This window comes from Streptopelia decaocto (genome assembly GCF_964273445.1).
Source record: "Streptopelia decaocto genome assembly, chromosome: 1".
Classification (NCBI taxonomy): Eukaryota; Metazoa; Chordata; class Aves; order Columbiformes; family Columbidae; genus Streptopelia; species Streptopelia decaocto.
In genome coordinates this window covers 76,111,869-76,132,610 of record NC_138663.1, presented here as the reverse complement: position 1 = coordinate 76,132,610, position 20,742 = coordinate 76,111,869, and the positions used below count along the sequence as shown (strand labels likewise).

Below are 20,742 nucleotides of genomic sequence, written 5' to 3'. Positions count from 1 at the left end.
CTACGTGCCAGTCGTCCCCAGGAGAGCCACGGCGTGATGAGCTCCTACCTGCCTGCTCAGTGCTCACACAGACACAGGCACCTGATCGCTCCCGGCTCCCCGCTGAGACAGAGTTCCCTCCTGTTCATCAGCTGGCGATGCAGACTTTCTGCGTGCTGCTTGCCTGCCTGGCTCCTCCACGAACACGCACGCACATGTGTGCTCACAGCGATGCAGCCGTGGTGGCAGATGCGTGCTCAGCCCTGTGTGCACAGCCAAACCCCGTGCAGAGCCGGAGACTACACGTTGGCAGTTCGCTACCCCCCTTGAATCCCCCTCTTCTCTGGGCTATATGTGGCATTTCGAAGCTCTGACAATCTGCTCCAAATGTTTTCCATATTTGTTCAGCCTTCTTGATTCAAATACCGGGAACAGCTCAGCCAGCACAAAGCGAAGCTTCGGGGGGCAAAAAAACTCACACTCCCATCAGCGTGCGTACACACACACGCACGTGAAAACCTAAAGTTCATCATCATGGGAAAGAAGGAGGAGAAGAAACCACAGCACGGCACGTCCCTGAATAACCAGAGCCAGACAGGGAAGGCACCTGAAGGGGAGAAAAGCACCGACTTGAGCAAAACGCAGGAGCCCGCGATGAAGAAGAAGGAGAAGAAGCAGAAGAAAACCAAGGGGAATCCCAAAACTGGCCAGGAGGAGGAATCTCACACTTGTTGTGGCTGCCGTTTCCCGCTGCTGTTTGCTTTGTTGCAGCTGGCATTAGGCATCTCTGTAACAGTGCTGGGCTTCCTTATGGCAGGCATCAGTTCTTCTCTGCTAGTCAGAGACACTCCATATTGGGCTGGGATAATTGTAAGCATAAAGTCTGTTTCTCCGTACAGTGCCTTTGCCAACATTAATGCAAGCTGCATGACGCTCCACTTTAAACTAACCAACTGCATGCATAACACCATTTGAGTTATGCTAACTATAAATATTCTTAGGATTAAAAGTCTGGGTATACTTTTCCAAGGAAACCGCTCCTGCAGAATAACACAAGCTTTCATATTCTTCCTTAAAATATTCAACAGGCCCTAAATAAAATACAGGGTTGCTCTTCACTAGGTGTATGTATTAGCTTGTGCTTTGCAGTGATCTCCTGCCTAGTGATGCTGAAAAAAAAATGGTGATTACTTATGCTGCCTCCCCTCTTTCCCCACCAAACCATAACAATCAGGTTTTTGAAGTGAGAGCATAACTCTATAACTTGCAACTTTTAGCTGGGTGCATTGGTAACAGTGAGAGGAGTGGCTGTTGACCTTCCTTGCTGCGCTGTGTCAGAGAACCGCTGTGATTTAACCCCCTTCCTACCCACCCCTCCCCAACTTCTCCTCCAGCAGAGGGAGAGACTGCACGTGTCTGTGGGGAGGGGGACGGGGCTGGTGGGTGGGCAATGTGGCAGGGAAAGGGGGACCCGTCCCAGGGCCCGCCGGTGGCTCTCACCAAGTCACATGCAGTTTCGAGTGACAGACCAGCCTTGCTGCATGGGTAGGCAGGGACCGCGTAAAGGGCAGGGTCCTGCTGGGCGTAAATAGGAGGCACCGCTGGTGGGGAAGCCCGGGCTGGTCCCCAGCAGTGGCTGCTCCTGCAGAGGTGGGGAGGAGTTGTGAGGGTCTCGGTGCTGTGTGTGGTGTGGCCCTGCTTGGGGCCCCGTGTGCTCGGGGACATGCTGTTTGCCTGTGGAGAGACAGGGTCGGGGATGATGACCCTGGCATGTGCCGTGGATGCAATTCAGTATGCAGGTTCTTTTCCCTAGGCAGCAGGCTTCGGGAAAATATATACTGATGTGTTAGCACTGTTTTGGGTGTTGTTAGGCTGTAAAAACTCCCAGCAAATAAATTCATGTTCAGGTACTTAAAGAAAATATTTCTCAATGTGCTAAACAGCTATGGGAGCATCTCCTGTAAACGTATTTCCTTGCTAGTTGGAGCATTATCTGAACACTTAAACTGTTTGGGGTTTGCTGTATTAATAATCCTGCTGGGTGACCCTCCCAAGAGTGGAAGGAGCAGGGCCTGAGCTCCCAAAGGAAAAGCTCCTCTTACTCATCTCCCCCTTCTTCTTTCTCTTCCTACTGAAGAGGTATCTAAGAGTTTGGTGATGTTTTGCGGGGTGAGAGCCTGCCCTTGCTTGGGAGGAGAACTTCCTCCTGGGGTTTTCACTGTTACAAGCCAGGGGGGAGTATGTGTGATAAAATAGCAGCATGTGACATTTTCACTACTCTTGTTTATTTTGGGGATTCTGGAGGTCAGATTATGTCTTTTCCAGACAGCACTATTAGTATCCCAGGTTTGAAATAGCTTTTTCACTAGAAAAAACTGCAGAAAGAGTGAGCTGGACTGAACTAGTGTATGGCCAGGAATATGAAAGAAGCCATGAAAGTAGCCCCTGGCCCATATGAATGTCACCAGTGTCCAAACGGCATCCATGGGAGACATACACATATGCCTGATCTCCCTCAGGGAGGCCTGAAATACCACTAAAGTCACTACTTTCTGAAGACCAAGCTCTAACTCCTCTTGTTTTTACCAGCAGCTGCAGGCAGTAGTGACATTTAGATGCCCATGTGAGGCAAAGCTCAGTCCCTTTCAGAGTTTCCCCCTGAAAAACAGCCACAATTTTCTATGTGTATTCCTGAGCTAACCCACAACTCAAAATCAGCTCTCAGCCGTGGTGGTCACATTTTGCACTCATCAGTCAGCCAGGATAACCCCTGGGGGAACACACCTTCTGGGACTATGCTGGCTATGGGGGTGAGAGCTTTGTTTTGCTTCATGTTTACAGGCTGCCCCAGTTTTTGGGACCTGGACTCTGTGGGCTGCAGGTAGAGAATCATAGGATGTCCTGAGTTGGAAGGGACCCACAAGGATGACCCACAAGGATCACTGAGTCCAGCTCCTGTCCCTGCACAGGACAACCCCACAGTTCACACCATGTGTCTGAGGGCCTTGTCCAGTCTCTTCTTGAACACTGTCAGGCTTGGGGCCGTGACACCTCCCTGGGGAGCCTGTTCCAGTGCTCCACCACCCTCTGGGGGAAGAACCTTTTCCTAATGTCCAACCTAAACCTCCCCTGGCACATCTTCCTGACATTCCCTCGGTTCTGTCGTTGGTTGCCAATGTTGATAGGGCCCTGTGGGGATGGACCCTATGGTTTGAGTCAGACGGTGACTCTCACCTTGGGGACTTTGGTGTCATGTTGAGCCACCAGCACATTTAAGTGCAGTTTGACTCCTTCCTAGCTCACAATGGCTTTTGGTGGCCACTCTGCTTGCTGTCAAGGTGATGGCAGGGACCGTGTACCGGGGGCACACGGCCAGGCAGGTTCCTGGGGAACCACACTGCTGTCCTGCACCCTCAGCCTAAAGCAGTAGGGAAAGAGGTGTCTGATGCCCACAGAGAAAGTGGTAAGAGTGAAATCAGTGTTAGAAAGGAGAGGTGGAGGTGGTGGTGCAGACCCAGATCCTCCCAGCAAGAGAGCACGTGTAGATCACTGGCCATGGCCAAAGTACCACAGGAGTAATGCAAAGCATATATTTGAGAGCCAAAATGCGGGAGGTACGACATGATGATGCATTTACTTTGTTCTTGTGCTCTGATGTCTCCATGGAGCTACTTGGTGCCCACTGGGACATTGGATGGAGATGGCCAGGAGCTGCTGAGCTGGAGTTTCTGGGTGTATGGGTCACAGGCTGCAGCTGGTGAGCTGTGGTGAGGATTGTGCTTAAGAATGACATCCAAAAAGCTGGAGGGGAAGCTGGTCCATAAAGGAGGAACCTTGGCTAGGACATCCTACATGTGGCTGGCTCGTGGGCTGCTGCGGGAGGCTGCATGGAGGGCAAACAGGTAGAGGATGGGTGACCCACACGCTGCTTGAGAACAAATGTTGTGGCAGAAAGTGACTTCCTGAAACTCATTCATTTGCACAGAAATGAGCAACAGAACAGAAAGATGTGGTGTAAAATACCAGAGCATATTTGTTTTAGTAGCATCCCACTCAAGTGCTCTTTTTAGAGGACTTGATTAGTATTCAGAATCAAGAAGTTAAAAAATCTATTATTGAGACCTTTTTAGCAACATTAGAGATAATGGGTGAAGCTCATTCCTAGTGTTACTCCTTTGGAATTACACCAGGGCTGGATTTGACCCCATGGCTGTTAATGCAGGGTGACAGAAAAATGAAGGAAAATTGCTAATGTGCTAAATAGACCCTGATTGATTGAAAGATTTTTTTTTCCTTCTTTATTAGTGGCAAAATGGTGACACTGTTCCTTGCTGAAAATCAAGTGCTTTAGTGCATTTACCTTGAATGAAAAGGAACATCTTTAGAGAAGCAGGTAGAGTAAAAGGCTACTGAGGAAAACTATGCAAGGCAGTCTGAACTAAACCAGTTCAAAACCTGACCGCCTAGGTTTGTGAGGATAGCACAGACCAGGAACTGGGTTCACCACCCTGTGGAATAAATGTGGCAAATGATCTGCTGCTGGGGAGCAGAGGAGGACCCTGACACCAAAAGGGTCCCCTCCAAGAGGTGTCCGGCACCAGCCATTCCCTCCTGCATCTCCTGCAGAAGGAAACAATACAGTTTGCATTGCATCAGAAGTGTTCCACCATGAAACCAGGTTAAAACCTACTAGTTTGAAATGTATTTCATCCAAAATCTGTGAGGCATTAGTCAGAAACCAAAGGAAAGGTTTATGGACAGGAACCACAAAGCCTATGTGATTTATCACTTCTGCTTCAGCTTCAGCGGCCTATTCCCTGTCAAATGCCTCTCCCACGTTGCTGGGGACAGGGAAATAAATGCAATTAAAACAGTGAAGGTGGCATCCATTTCTCCTACCTGTAGCCATTTATAGTGAAGGTATCCAGGTCTGAAGCACCTGCCAGGCTCCTCCATGAGACCTGTCCCAAGCACTTGAAACTGCAGGCTGGACCACCCCAGCACCCTCTTCCTTCTTGCTGTTTTGAAGGAGTTTGGACAAACTCTTCACCCAGAAGTGTGGGGCTTTATTTTTTCATGTGTCTTGCCACTGACTTGCTGCGTAGCTTTGGGCAAGTTACTTAACCTTGCTAAGACTTTGTTACTTCCCCTGTAAAGTGGGGTTAATAATGGCTATCAGTCACCCCTTGCTTCGAGATCCTTGGATAAAAAGCGTTGCAGAAGCAGTACATATTAATGGTATCCTTTTCACTCTTTTTCGTTAGCTTGTGGCCTTTTGACACCCAGACCAATAAACGATGTATTTCTCCTTGAAAAATTCTGCTATTAGATTATTTCCACTGTGATTAAAAGTAGAGAGTATCAGTTTTCACAGGAGAGCTCCCTTTCAGACCCATTTTACAGACTTGAGCAGTTAAGATTGTTACAAAAATGCTCATCAGAAATCATAATCCAGGGTGTGTATTATTTCTGTCAGAAAGTTATTTAAAATCCATATATACATGGATGTAAATAAAACTGGGATTTTAAAAGTATTTTTTAAAGAATCTGTTTCTCAAGCAGCTCAAGACAGCAACTGTGGCTCCAGCTGTCATTTAGCTTATTACTAAAATTGTCTCCAAAGATCTTCCATGGGCCGAGTCCCCAGCCTATGAACTCTGATCCTACTTGCTGCCTGGAGCCTTCAGGGTCACATCTCCCCAGGTGTTTCCTGGGGCCAGAGGGTCCCTGAGCTTAACCCAGGGGGTAGCCATGCCTTGTTACCTTTTGGTTGTACCGTTCAAGCACTGGCTTCTCTGATGTGGTGCTTTGTCGTGTGAAAGGCAGGCAGACTTCCAACTGAAAAACCAATTTAATTATCCTTCATTTACCTGTGGTCAAAACTATTTATGTGTCTTTAAGTTTTCATATATTTTTTTAAAGTACCTGTAAAAAAATTAAACCAAAACCTTCACCAAAGGAAAAAAATCCTTTGCTTTGAGCAGCTCGTAGACAAGAATAGGTGACATAAATGAAGATCTCACCATGGCTGGAAAACCCAGCTGCAAGGAATGGTTTTCAGGAGATGAGGGGGAAAAGCAAGTGTGTCGCGAGGCAGCATAAGGGAATGGTGCAGGACAACCTCTCCATAGGACAGGGCTGGCAGAGGAGTTTGGCTGGTTTTCATGCTTCGAAGATCTTTTGACGGTTAGTACAACATGGGTAGCAAACAGACAGGACTATCTCCCGATGCTGCGTATCCCTATCAGCTGCTGATAATTGAGATGTTTGTTTAACTGCTGTACTTCTGCATGAAAGTCTGACTCAGACAGCGGGTCCTGCCACTGACTCAGCACGTGGTTGTGGGCTGGTAAACCTGAGTGCCAAAATCAACAGCGCTGCCTGCAACAGGCAGTGCTGACCCAGCCTCTGCCTCAGTAGCTTGTCAGGGTCTGTGTTGCTTTGAGGCTGGAAGGGCAGGAAGGTGGTGTGACAAGCTCCCAGCAACCTTCTTTGGCTTGGACAGCTCTCGGAAAAGTTGCTCTGGCATCCCCAGTTCCCAGGGAAGCAGCAAGGCCCTTAAAATTAGGCTGGATTTTTGCAATGGAAGAAGCTGGTGTCAGAGAGAAGACAGGGGTTTGAATTTTCATCCTAAAATTGGGTACAATGGTGGTGGCATGTGTAACCATGAAACAGAAGCTTTGAGAACATTGTTATGAGACAGATGCTGAAAGAATGAAGCATTTTTACAGGGGAAAAAAAAAAAGGACAGTTCTGTGCCATAAAGTGATATAAATTAGAAACTGGGGTTAAGTGCAACCTGATTATTATCTGTGGTTGGCTAGACCTGCACTCTTCTGGACCAGAAGGGGCTTGCTGTACCTGTAGCTGTTCCCATAGTGTACATAGTTTCCCTGTCTCACTGTCACAAAACAATTCAAGGGCCATGTTGTCTCTGACAGTTTCCCCACAGATGAGTCTCTGTAGATGTTCCCACCTAAAAGCCTTTCTGCAGGTGGTCCCTCACACAATAAAATGAGACAAACCCGTATGCGTAAGCCCCCATCAGCCTCCCTTGTCTCTCTCTTTCTGGATCCTCCCACCTGCTGGATGTAATGTTTTTCCATGAGGCCGGATGCTGTGGCTGCATGGTGGTGGCCGTGCCAAACATCAGACAACCACTTTATGTGTGAGGTAACCTTTTTATCTTCCTAGAGAAGGTCAATAATTGGGAAGCATCCCCAGCTAGAGCAGGAGGCAACCAACCCCCTTGCATATTGACATGGGGGATGACTGTGTTATTTAAAAACCCCTGAAATGTCTTCCCTTTTAAAGCCTGAAAGAAGAGAGACACTTTATTGTTAGACCTGGCCCCTTGCTGTTTTTTTTTTGTTGTTGTTGCTTTTGACACCTTTTCCTGCAGCAATTGTGGAGGTGGCTTTCAGTCAGGCTTTACCTCCTATACAGCCTTTCTGGGTTTTTAACTTTTGCTTGTTATTAGGGAAGCAGATTTCAATTTATAATGAAAGATAACACTTAAAAACTAGTGCCATCGAAGCAGCTAGTGGAAATTATAGTCATGCAGGCATCCAGTTTTTAAACAATGTAGCTTCAATTGGCCATGGGAAAACATCAAAAAGATTGAGAGGGGACAGCCTTCAAGAACAGCCTCCAAGTTTAGGTATTTAATTGCACCGTCTCCAAAGTATGTGAAACTCTGGATGAAATGCAATGAGGTAGGCTGCATGAAATATGCTCCGGTGACGTTTCCAGTGCTTGTTTATTGCCATGTACGTATGCAGCATCGGAGCTGTATTCTTCAGAGCTGTCTGCCATTAAATCTCATCATTTTCTAAGAGTAACTATGCACTGATGCCTGATTAGCTGAAATCCATACTTTTATTTTGATCAGGTACAGAGTGGAAAACTTTGATGGGAAGAAATGGTGAAATATTTTCAAAGAATGGTTTGAGAAGGTAGCTGCACAGCAGAGCTCTGTGTGATACCTGGCCAAGTGCTGATCTAATGCTGGACTCCTCTGTGTTTTAGACCCCTGTTCTAGCTATAGCCTCAAGGGGAAGGAGGGAGGGAAACAGAGTTCCTGGCTGGGTTATGGTTGTGCAAAAAGCCTAGGTGAGATTCGGAGAGGAAGATTGTTCAAACAGGTTTCCTCAGACTAGGTAATCTTATGGCTATAGAGATAATGGCTTGCCATAGCTTCATAATCATGGACACAGCTCAAATTGTGAGACGTGTTCATGTGGCGGTCTTAGCCACGCTACACAGATAAAGAGCGGATGAGCTATAGTATGTCTTTGTCAGTGTTTGCAGCATTTGTCTTGTGTTGTGGCATAGACCCAAGGTGCTCCTCTGAACTAGACTTTTGCCTCCTTCCATCATGTCTTCGTGGGTGTTTCCAGATCTCCCGCTTTACCAGCGTCACATGCCAGGGTTTCCCAGGGTTTTCTCTGGGAAGAAAGCTCTTTGCTGGAGAAAACTACCTATTCTATAGCAACTCCTGGACTAAAAGTGTAGCAAGAAAAGAAAAACCACTTTCACAAACATACAAGGGAGAGATGCAGACGGATTAGAGCAATCTGTGGTTTTGAAATCTGTTGAAATGAAGCAAACCACATTAATATGTCAACGTGCAAAGATAATGAATGCAGACCACAGCGGAAATTTGTGCCCTGTGTGTTCATATTCCCCTTCAGTTCTGTACGTTACATAACCATCTTCGTCACTACCATGGAGTGTCCTTGTGTTGCTTATACACCTTGTGCTGAGTCCTTGCAGAACCAAAAGCAAGTGAGCTGCAGGGAGGTGAGGATGGGGAGAGAGGCTCCCTTGCCCTGAGCCTCATGGTCCTTACTGATTTGCAATGTCCGTAGGTTTGTCCAAATGCCCTTCTGCATTGCCACCTGTGTTTGTTCCTGTTGGAGATGATGAGCCTTTTTTTCTCACCTGTGACTCTTTTCAGAAGTGTAATAGGTTTAGTGGAAGGGACAGGGTTGGCTACCTTGAGATTTATCTTCTTCTTTACTACTTGAGTTCTGGTTTTAAGGTGATCAAGATGTGTAAAAACACGCTCCTTGCAAGCGCTGAATGTATGTTGCAGTATGGTTGCAGTCTCACTGTTGGACCATCTATTTTACAGCAGTGTGTGAGGCTCCAGGCTGTGAGAAACACCCAGTTATGCCAACCTGTGTGTGTGTACAGGGAGAGTCAGTTTGCCAAAGTCCCCAAGAGGCAAGGACTGTGCACACACGAGATCTCTGTGAGCGCAGAGATTCTCCCAGGCAAATCAACTGGGACCCACTCCTCAATGAGGTTGGGGTCAGGTCCTGCTGCAATCTATAGCATCTTAATTCAGTTCTCACAACATCAGGTTCTAGCTCTTTTTAGGGTGGGAGCAACCTAGAAAATACCTATTGCTATTTGGGTTGTGGTTTAAAAAAAATGAATTCTTAAGTCACTTTTCAGCCCTGAGATGTTTCTGCCCAATGGAAGGAACATCTACTGCTTCCCGCTAAAAAGAAATAGTGTTGAAACTTTTCTAGAGTATAAGCTTTAAAGTTTTTCAGCCAGCTCCAGTAAACAGCTGTTTTCCTGGATTGTGAACTGGAGGATTTCACAGAGTATACCTTAACCAACACTAAATCTGGACCCTTCCTAAATACATCTGTATTACATTTGAGTCTTTTTCTAGACAGTACTTTTCTAAATTTAAATTATTTCCTTGGATAACCATTCACATCACCACATATTCAGCAAAGGGTGTGTTAGTCTGTCTGGAAAATTTAGAAGTATAAAATCTTGAAATAAGCTTGAGTTGAAATTTACTCAGCATAGAAATGCATATTTATAGATTTCCAGAGAACAGTTACAAGACCTGGTCTAATTAACGACTATTCTACAGCTCTTATAGAATGTATTTTATTTGTATAACAAATGCATATCGATTGGTGGCAAGCAAGTGCTAAAGCAAGTTCAATCGCATTTTATGTTGTGTGCTTAGTCAATAAGGCATAGGAAATACATGCTTCACGCTGGGATATTGCAATGGCTACTGAAGCGCTAGGACGCAGGATTACCTAATGCTACTTAGCAATCAGCATCAACAGCATCCATAACGTGCCTGCTGTAATGCAGCTGTCTTAGTCATTTAGCAAGTCCTAACAGGTATTTACCACAGAATTTTTATAGTTATTCTACTGCATTTCACAGGTATAATTCAGAACTGATCTATTAATAATGTGTAAAATAGAAGCATAAAGCTGTTTTCTGTATAAATGTTCCACACTTCGGTTTGCTCCAATGGGTGAATTCACCTTTAAAGAACCGAAATGTAAAACATATCTGGGTCATAATTCTCAGCAACATTATTTTTTACCATCACTTACAAAAATACACCTCTCTGGTTAAAAAAACATGTTGGTATATTGTTATAAAAGAAATACTTAAGCCTTCTGAAATATCCCAGCCAGGACTTGCCAGAATCCTGACCCAGTGTAATCTTTTATAAATACCTCTCTACAAATGTGCCTCTTCAAGTATCCCTGAGTATATTATTTAAATCCTAGAGGAACTTTAGAAAGCACGTGCTGGAATGGAAATCCTTTTAAACGATAGTCTTTTGTATGAGAAGCTTTCTGAAGAGGGAGGTCTGATCCTGCCGCATTTAAAGCCAGTAGGGTTTTTGCAGAAGTTGTGCGAGGCACATGATGGTAGAGAGAAAATTCCACCATCGGAATCCGACTCTGCCCTCAAAATGAATGCAGCTCTGTCAGCCTTCTGTGGGAAAATGGGAACAGGAATGGGACAGCGGGCATAGTCCCATGATGTCTCACGGGAGGAACCTGGAGGCAAATCTGGCCCTTGGTTCATGCCAGTGTAAATTCCCACTGGTGTAGCTAAAGCAAAACAAATCTGATTTATTGCTCATAACAAGATCCTTCAGCACCAGATCCTGAAGATACTTAGGTCTAGCTTTGATGTGAGCAGCCCCTTTGATTTCACATAAATTTGGGGATGTAACGTTATATGAGTGTACTTAAGCTTTTTCTTTTTTTTTTTTAGTTCCCGTTGCAAGTTCTAGTTCTTTCCTTCAGTCACTACTGCCACTGAGGGAGTTTATCATTTGGATATTACTAGAGATATGATCTCCTTAAGATTTAAGTTTTATGGGCATGTTAATTGAATTAAAAGATTAATATACAGTGCAAGGCACCAAGGACATAGACGATTAATCCTGAGAAATAAAACCTGGTTGAGTCACACAGAAGCACTCTAGGGCAAAAAAAACCCCAACACTTAAGGACCTTTGACAAGAAAGGTTGTTTTTTCCCCCAACAACACTGTCAGCTACGGCTGTCAACAATAAAAAGAAGAAAACAAATAAATTGGAGGCCGTGTGTAAGTCATAGGACTAGAATATAAATACACATGACATAGAAAGGAGTAAATAATACTGGCGCTTTCTTTAGAAATGTTCTGAGGCAATACTTCCTATTCATGTCCCACTGCAATGACATGAAATAAAACTTTATGGGAAAAAGTGTTATTAATCACACAGGTTCTTGAGGGACTTGACTATCCATGTGTTGAGAGGCACTCTTCCTTTAGAGGGCTGCTGCCTAGTGCCTTACACCAACAATGCAGATATGAAGAAAAATTCAGTATTTTATGCATCGGATCATAAAAGAAATGGTTTTAACCATTGCTGCCTAAAAGGACAGTTATGTATTTTTCACCACAGGTCAAGCAGTCCCCTGTGGAGCTGGAAATCTGGATGTGAACAGCACTGCCGTAGCGTGCAGCGAGCAGGCGGGGATGAGGCTGTGAAGGAGCCCCACACTCCTGCAGGCATCTCCGTGGAGTAGTTCCACCCCTGAGCAAAGGCAACTTGCACCCAGGGCTGGACCGAGAGGGCAAATGCCACTGCTCTGGGAAAGCAGAAAGCCTCAAATTAATGAGAACTGTCCAAAACCCCCAAATGAAGACAAAGGGGGAAAATAGTATAGATTCTTGTTGTCATCACTGGGAATGTAATAGCTATCATTTATGATCAAGATGCTCCTAGAAAGGAGGCCAAAGTTTGCTCCCAGCCCTGCATGAAGACAAGCCTTAGCACCTTTGGAAGCACGCTGGCCCATGTCAGCTAAGGTACCAGCTAAGGCACCAGCTAAGGCTCATCATATCTGGGCCTTTTTAAAGGTGCGATACAAAGTGGCATTTAAAAATGCCTGCATGCTATAGACTCCCGTATTTTTCCAAGACACCCCAAACACACATGGATTGCTCCCAGAGCAGCTCCAGCCACCAACAACATTCTCTTCCTTCGCAGCTGAGGTCGGGACTCCTCGTGTGCCCTGATCCAGCCCCGGGCAGCCCTCAGTGGGTGCTGGGGACCTGGCTCCTCTTGTCCTGTCATGGAGGAAGCTGTCAGAAAGCAGCAGTCTGGTTGCAGAGCTGCAGGTCCTGTGTTCCTCCTACGAAGTCTGCTCACTGGTCCTCCAAAAACGTGGGAGAGGAAGGCAGTTGAGTGCTTAGCACCATGGTGGGGCCAAATAGCACTACTTTAAAAAGGAAATCGTATTGATTGGGCTAGCTGCTCGGAGCAGGAGCTTCCCTCCTTATGTGGCTGGAAAATGCTTACCAGTGAATATCTGTTCCTGCAAATAAATCTCAGTTTCTGAATTAATAATACAGATGGCTAAATTAATAATAAAGTGCATAAATACTTTTCTATTGCTGTTAACCATCAGCAACTACTGCCACAGGGCTAAAATGGAGTCTCAGATTGCAGGGGAGATGTCTTCTCTGGTATGGTGTTCACTCTGGAAGAGGCTGAAAGTCTCTGCTCTAAAATGTGCTGCTTCTTATCCAGTAGCAGCTATGATTGCTGATTTACAACCTGTACTGGTGACATAAAAACCCTGTCAGCATCCACTGGTATGTAGGATGTTGCTTTTGGGGCTTGCAAGCCCAACTTCATATGCTTTCTGCTCCTTTTTGATAGTTAGCTACATGGACAAAACCTCAAAACCCATCCGGGAGGCTATTTCTGGGATGTGTCTTTGAAGGTCTGATTCAAGAAGTCACTCTGATTAAGTTTTTTTGTGCCTTGGTGAAAGTGAAAGTTACAGCTCTTCCCTCCTCACAAGTGCATTTACACATGAGGTTCTTAGATGCATGGCTGTAGGCTCTACTCAAATGACTTACACGCCGCTCCTGGAGTTACAGTCCTACTAACACAGAAAGGTGTTTTGGCTTGAAAAAATGGTGGGGTTTTTTATGTGGAGGTGGGTTTTTTGGTTTTTTTTTTTGGCTTTAACTTTGACGCTTTTTAAATCTTCCCTTGTAGGTCTGTGTGGTGTCCTTAGTGGGATTTGTTATGCTTTGTATTTCGTACCAACCTGACGAGAAGACGTGTGTGCAGTTCACAGTAAAGGTACCTTGACTTTTTTAAAAATGTCTTTTTCTTCTCATGTTGTTAAATATAATCAGTAAAGTTGATACTGGGGATATTTTTAAGACCACATGAAAAGAAGTGAAAATGCACCTGAAATGCAAGAATGGTTTTCTGTTATTTTCCAGGCAGCTAAGGAAGAAACTGTAGTGTGTAAAGGGGAAACTCTAATAACAAAATTTCAAATCAGAGTAAGATACCTTTTTATTTGCCATGTTTTAAGAATATCAAAGAGATTCAGATCAAGAAAGGTGGAATAATTGGGGAAGCATACAGTAAAAGGTTGTGGGTTACTGATGAAGTAGACATATGCCTAGAGAGCTGGGTGACAGGGTGGCATAAAATGGGTCCACTTAAATGAAGTTTTAATTTTGAATGTGATCTAAGAACCATCTCAGCACCTTCCCAGCAGGTTTGCTCCTCACCATGAAATAAGAAACTGTGTGGGCACAGGCAAATTAAAAAGTATGGCTGGAAATCTCTATCTGCCCACCTTCATGACAGGGGAGAGGTAGAGGCTGTTCCTGAGCACCTCAGCATGTGGTGCCTTGTGTCAGGGTTGGGCATTAGTGAACATGAGAAAGTGTTAGCAAACCATGGGGACCAACATTCTTCAATGAAGTAAATTCCCAGCTGAGCATCACAAGAGAGGTGCAGAAATCAGGCACCGTGCCCCACCTCGGTCCCCAAAACTGTGCTTCATTGACACTGGTCAATGAAGGTTAGAAAAGAAAGGCTGAGAATGCTTATTCCAGATGGGACCTCTGTTTTTCTGGTCTGTTTTTCCTTCTTATTGTAATTTTCAGGGCTCTTAATATTTTGCAGACACATAATAACAAAGAAAAATACTGACACAAGCAACACAAAGAAACGGTGATTATTAACTTAGAAAGGCAGAAGGAAATCAAATGCAAGGAGTGGCTTTTCAAACCCAGCATTCATCCTCCCTTAGAAATTAGACCCCGGTGTGTCTTTTGTGCCTCCCTCAAGCTTCTCCTGTACTTACATAAAGAAAAGGAGAAGAAGAACAATTGTTTTTGCCCTTTGATTGCCTTTACATTCTCACCCTGTCACCTTTACACCCACAAGTAAGCCTTACGGCTGCCCAGGGAGATGCTGGGCTGGGCGGGAGCTGCCACGCCAGCCTTTTTATTGCTTGCCCTGCAGCATTAAATTGAACTTGGCATCTAAGCAGGAAGGGAGTCATCTCCCATGGTGGGAATGGCACGTCGGGCTGGGCAGCTCAGTTGTTTCTGCCACCCTTAGCAACACCACCCGCCCTGGCAGTGGGGAACATGAGCCATCGCTCCTGCAAGAAAATAAACATTTCTTAAGTGCTCCCCAGGTGATCATAATCTGGCAGAATTAGAGCTAAAGTCTCCCTTGAAAGACTTCTGGCTCAATAAATAGCTCATGGACTGCTGGCTACCCCAAGCACCCTCCTTCCCATAATCCACCTTCCCAGCATTTCCTATTGTGGCATGCTACAAAACTTGATCAATCCCAGGATGTTCATCTCTCTTGTCCCACATCCCCACTGGGACCCACTATCCCAAAGTGCCTCCTCTCCTCACTGCCTCTCCAGATGAACCACTTTTGGGCTGCAATGCACATACCTATTTTAAACAAAGTAGGAGCTAAAAGTCTCCACCAGGGCTTTGCTTACACAAGGCTCATCTAAATCTCCAGTACCATATCTCAGATCTTTAAATCATAGAATTGTAGAATCACAGAAGAGTTTGGGTTGGAAGGGACCTTCAAAGCTCATCTAGTCCAACCCTCTGCAAGGAGCAGGGACGTCTTCAACTAGATCAGGTTGCTCAGAGCCCCATCCAGCCTGGCCTTGAATGTCTCCAGGGATGGGGCATCTACCACCTCTCTGGGCAACCTGGGTCAGTGTTTCACCACCCTCATTGTAAAAAATTTCTTACTCATGCCTGGCCTGAATCTTCCCTCTTCTAGTTTAAAACCGTCACCCCTTGTCTTGTCATTATAACCCGTGCTAAAAAATCTGTCCCCATCTTTCTTATAGGCCTCTTTTAAGTACTGAAAGGCTGTAACAAGGTCTCCCTGGAGCCTTTTCTTCTCCAGGCTGAACAACCCCAACTCAGCCTGTGCTCACAGCAGAGCTGTTCCAGCCCTCTGGTCATTTTTGTGTTCCTCCTCTGGCCCCTCTCCAATAGGTCCATGTCTTTCCTGTGCTGAGGGCTCCAGAGCTGGACACAATGCTCCACGTGGGGTCTCACCAGAGCAGAGGAGAATATTTCAGTTAAATGTCAGTTAAAGTCTGTGTCCAAACAGAAAAAAACCATCAACATTAGCTGTTCAGCAACAAGGCTGAGGATGCAAAATTACAATCATGAGACAGAGCCCAGCAACTTGGGTTGTGAGTGACTCCCTCAGGGTGGGAAATGGGAGGAGACCCAATGCAGTCCTCTCTGCCTTTCTCCCTCTCGACAGCTGCTTCTTTCACTTCACACTTGCATGAGCCCTGGATGCTGTTAAAAAAGGAGGTGTTAGAACTGCTTTCAGCAGAAGTCCCTTACTGAGACTACTGCAGGTATCCACAGCACCCCATGCATCTATGAGAAAGGGAGACCACCACCTCTGAGAGGGTGGTTTTGCCTTTTGTGGGGACAATGGCAAATGCCAGGCTGAATTTATGCCTGTCCCCATCTCCGTGTCCGCCAGAAGCCTGTTGTGCAGTACCACAAAGTAGCATGTTATGAGTCTATTTAAAAGGGGAGATCCTCTCTCTTAAAATAAATAAATAAATAAAATAAAATAAAATAAAATAAAATAAAATAAAATAAAAGAGAAGAGAAAAGGAAAGACCACATCTTGAGATTCCTGTGGACTTGCTGGGCTATCTGCTAACATTCGACAGATCAGTGTGGTGCTGGTTACGGCACGTCCCAGAGTGGCGTGACACCCTCTGCTCCTGCCCACCCAGGCCCAGCAGCCCACACCATGACACACACTGTGGTTCCTGTTCCCTCCACAGGCTGGTGCCTGAGCCACCACCACCTTCAGAAGGGGTCCCCTGGATCCACCTCTTCAAACCCTTCTGGTTTCACTTGTGAGAACTATGAGAAGCCTTTTCCATGAGGAACTCGATCCATCTTAAGTTGTTTTTTTTTTAACTTTCTTTTTGGCACAGAGCAAAACTATTGCCAAGAAATATTGCTAAAATGGTCCTTCCTCATATAAGGAGCCTGAAGGAGGATGAACTGCCATGCTCTGACCTCATCATGTGCTGTCTCTTCCCGCTTCCCATTTCTCCTCTATTTAAGCATCACAGTGCCTATCTCTCTGAGGCTGTTAAAAACCAGTTTTACATTGGCAAGTTCTGGTTCCTGGGCAGAGCTCACTACACGGTTGTATTTGTGATGTTGAATTTGCCTCCAGGTCTGGCATGTGATTAATCTGCTGATGGGATCTCAGCACTCGCTGTCTTATGCTCCCTCACAGGCAATATTTGCATTTGCTTCACCTTTGGTATTTGGAAATGTGTTCATTTTCAGCAGCTCATAGGGAGATTCCTCTGCAAACACCTTGTGAGAATAATAAGCTATTTGGAAATTGCCCTATGTCCCCACGCATCTCTGTTCACCTCTGAGGATTGCTGGAAGAGCTGCCCATGTATTTAGTGCGTTTCAAAGGGATTCTGAGATTTCCTTCCCTTTAACTACACAACAGGCAAATTCTTGCTTACCATACCTAGAGTGTAGCTTAGGCTGTGGATTTCATGTTATTTTGTCCTGCCTTTGGATAGAAATTGGCAGCTAAATTAAATACCTGCCAGGGAGGCCAAGGCACACCGTGTAGTCTTGGCTTAATATCTCATTTATTAGGAAGGCCTGATTCTGTCTCCTGCTGGTCTGAATCCAGAGACTTCCAGCCAGTCCATTAGGACTTCTGCATCCCAGAACAACTTTCATTCCTCAGAGAAGAGGAGCGGTTGTCAATGTTTGTCCATTTTTTATTTTCCCCATCAAACACACTTGCACCATATTTTAAAGTAATGTCACAGGCCTACAAATTACCACATCTTTGTTCGGAGGAGGGCCCATCAGTTAGCAGCGCTTGCTTCATTATGCTTTATATAAGGAGGTGTCCCCATTTTCCAGCTTCACCTTTCCCATGGACCTTTACCTTGAAAGCTGCAGGGGTAAAGTAATTGCATTTAATAAGAGCCACCCTTATTTTGAAGCTGCCCTTGGTTTAAGGCTGCAGGGGAAATAATTAAATTTAACGGTAGCCAAGTCTTGGAAATGAACATCGTGCTGTAAGAATTTGGTGATTTCGGGAAGAAAATGTATATAGTGCTTTAAGATCTGCAATAAGCCCAAATTTTTTTTTTCAAGCTGGCAACTGAATAGAAAGATTGATTCACACTCTAGTTATAAGACAAAAAACACCAGGACTGTGAATTTTATTAAGACACACAGACTTGGAGTTTCAAGGTCATAAAAACCACTTTTATATTGATAGTTTGCTTGCAGTATTGAGGTTAAGAGAGAGAGAGAGAAGCTCCTGTTTAAAATAACAGAAACCCAGTCGTGCCATGTGTCTGACAGATAAGATGCCAAGAAAAAGAAATGTTTTTACAGTGCTGGGCAGAACCAAAAATGTTATTTTGGCTAAACACAGGATATGATTTTAATATACATTCACACATGTTTTGTATGCAGCACAACAACTGCCAGTTCCAGCTACCAAACACAAGGAAAGCCCATATGCTTTGATATCCAAAGGTCTCAGGTGCAACCAGAGGTGACAAAGGCTCTGAATTGCTTCCCGTTTCCATGTGTTTGTGGGGGTGGACTCTGCATAGCTACCCTTGAGAAAAGCCACCTTAGGGAGGGTGACAAAACAGACCCTTGTCCTTCTCATGCTGCAGTAGGGGCAGCGCTGGGACGTGAAAGGTGCTTGCTGCTCTCTTATGCCTTTCAAGGACTGCTCCACCTTTATGGGGCAAGTTTTGGAAGGCATTGATCACTGCCTGATTTGCAAATATAAATCAGATTTTTCAGGGCATGCAAGCCAAGAGCAGGGAATAACACATGAGCAAAGTTTCAAAAACACCTACTTCTCAGCACAGCCTGGGATAATATGTCAGCCCAAGCCTCAGTCTGCTCAGCTCTGCTTCAAGGCAACTGCAGTAATTTATCTCAGCTGATGACTGTAAGTCTAGCCAATGCAGGTACAACAGTAGAGGAAGATACTCTCTCCCCCTCTATAAAGCTTCTGGCCATATAGAGAGACAGATTTTTTGGTGCTCTATCAGGCTGTAAAATTCTACTCATGTAGAATATGCAAGGTAGAATTAATCATTCTTGAGATGACCTTGCAATTTCCGAAACACACAATGTGCAGATAGACTATTGAATGCATGCATTCCCTGTGAAGTATATGTGCATGCATTCATTCTGCATTACTCCTTCTCTATATGGCTGGAAAAAGAGTATATATAGTTTTTTTTCCTTTCTTTCAGCTGATGTACTTTCTCCTGAGTGCCCTTGCTCTGGTTGCCTGTGTTTTGGCAGTGGCTTTTGCTGCACACCATTATTTGCAGATGACAAAATTTACCTGTGATACCATCCTCGAGACCTGTTACTGCAAACTGGACACTGCAGACCCCCTTGGTAGGACCTTCGTCTACGAGGACGCAGCTGACTGTGGCAGCCTCACCAGCGCGCTCAACCTGTACTTACTTCTGCAGATGGTTCTCAATCTAATAGCAGCCCTGGTGTGCCTGTCGGCCTGCTTTGTGATGTGGAAACACAGATATCAGGTCTTTTATGTGGGCGTTCGGTTCTACCCTTTAAATGCTACTGAAGGCCAGCAACAGAAAGTATAGGGTCTGAGCTGGTGGGGGCTTGTAGCCAGGGAATGGAAAATGTCAGCATATTGCCACCGTAGACACCATGGATGGATAAATGTTTATAAGGTTTTCAACAAAGAAAAGCATTCACACAGTTTTAATTAATATATTTTTCAATAATTTTAAGAGCATTTCATCTAGCTGCTCTTGCTAAAAGTCTCTTATGAGACTATCTACAGACTATACAAAGTCCTTAAGATGCAGCCGTACAAATACTCACCAAAGAGGGTCTTTATTAGCCATGGGCAAAATGAGGGCTTAAAACTCACTGGGAACTCATCTGCAGGGCTACAGCAATTAAGAAATAGGGTCCATTTCCATCGCTAGTATTATAGATATCTATTCTTGCCTTCAGAGAAGCTATGCTGATTGCTACCAGATAAAGATCTGGTCCATACTGCTTAATTATACTTATGCTGATCATGCTTAGGGAATATATTGTCTCTTAGATGTTCTGGGTATAATCCATGCTAACCTGATGGGGATTTAACATACAGAAAAGTAATAAGGGAGGTCAAGACCTCTTCAAATGCAGGCCGAGCCCAACAGCAAAGTGAATATATTGACAACTGCCATATAAAATATACATAGTTTTTTAGAGTGACTAACGATATAGCTTACCTAATCCAATTACTAATAAACAACAATATGAGTGGGTTGACTAATGGTGATTCAGTGTGCCCTGCTTGAGACTCCAGACAGATTTCTGAAGTGTGAGTGCTCAGCACTTCATGAGAAAAGATCCATTCAAGAAACTTCCAATTGCACTCCGAAAGTGGAGGACCCTACATCACTAGTCACATTGAAAACTATGCTGACATTGCTGTAATTGCAGGCTCCCAAACCCGGCGTCTAGCTAGTTCCACCAATTATGCTCCAAGCACAAAAGGCCAAATGCATTTTTGGTGTAACTACTCTGAAGACAATCAGCCTTACACACCAAAAGTGGAGCTGGGCCAACAGCCCTGAAGATATATCCCTGCAACAATGAATGTTTTTTAAATTGGGGTGGAGGGAGGTAAGCAAGAAGAGACTGCCATAGTTTATAATAATGAGGGCAAGAGAATAACAATTTCTTAATAAGCAGCACGGAATAACAAGCCACATTTAAACGGTGCTTTTTTGCCATGAAAGTGTGCTTTATGTCATATTAGCCTTAAACCGAGCCTTATGCTAAGACAAGTACGCCGCTTTGACCCTCAAACTATCATTTCTACTTGCACAGCATGGACTTCTAAACGTAGGAGTGGTTCTGAATCGGCAGGATTTTGCAGTGCCTGCCCATAGCTGTGCAAGGGCAAGGCAGCTGGTGCTCACGCCCTGCCTTGACTAGGGATTTCCCGATCCCTGACAGAGCGAGGGTGTTTCTGAGGTGGGGTGGAGCAATCACATGCCAGAAAAACTGCACCACAATCATTAGGAAAGA

The 20,742-nt window shown here is 44.9% G+C and overlaps 1 protein-coding gene across 1 annotated transcript; it reads left to right on the top strand.

The window, feature by feature from the left end:
* Positions 1-357: 357 nt before the first annotated feature.
* SSPN (sarcospan) lies at positions 358-19,977 on the top strand. The gene is made up of 3 exons (XM_082070612.1): positions 358-849; positions 13,325-13,411; positions 18,927-19,977. Exons 1-3 carry the CDS (start codon positions 514-516, stop codon positions 19,290-19,292), a joined length of 789 nt encoding a protein of 262 aa, XP_081926738.1. The 5' UTR covers positions 358-513; the 3' UTR covers positions 19,293-19,977.
* The last annotated feature ends 765 nt before the right edge of the window (positions 19,978-20,742 follow it).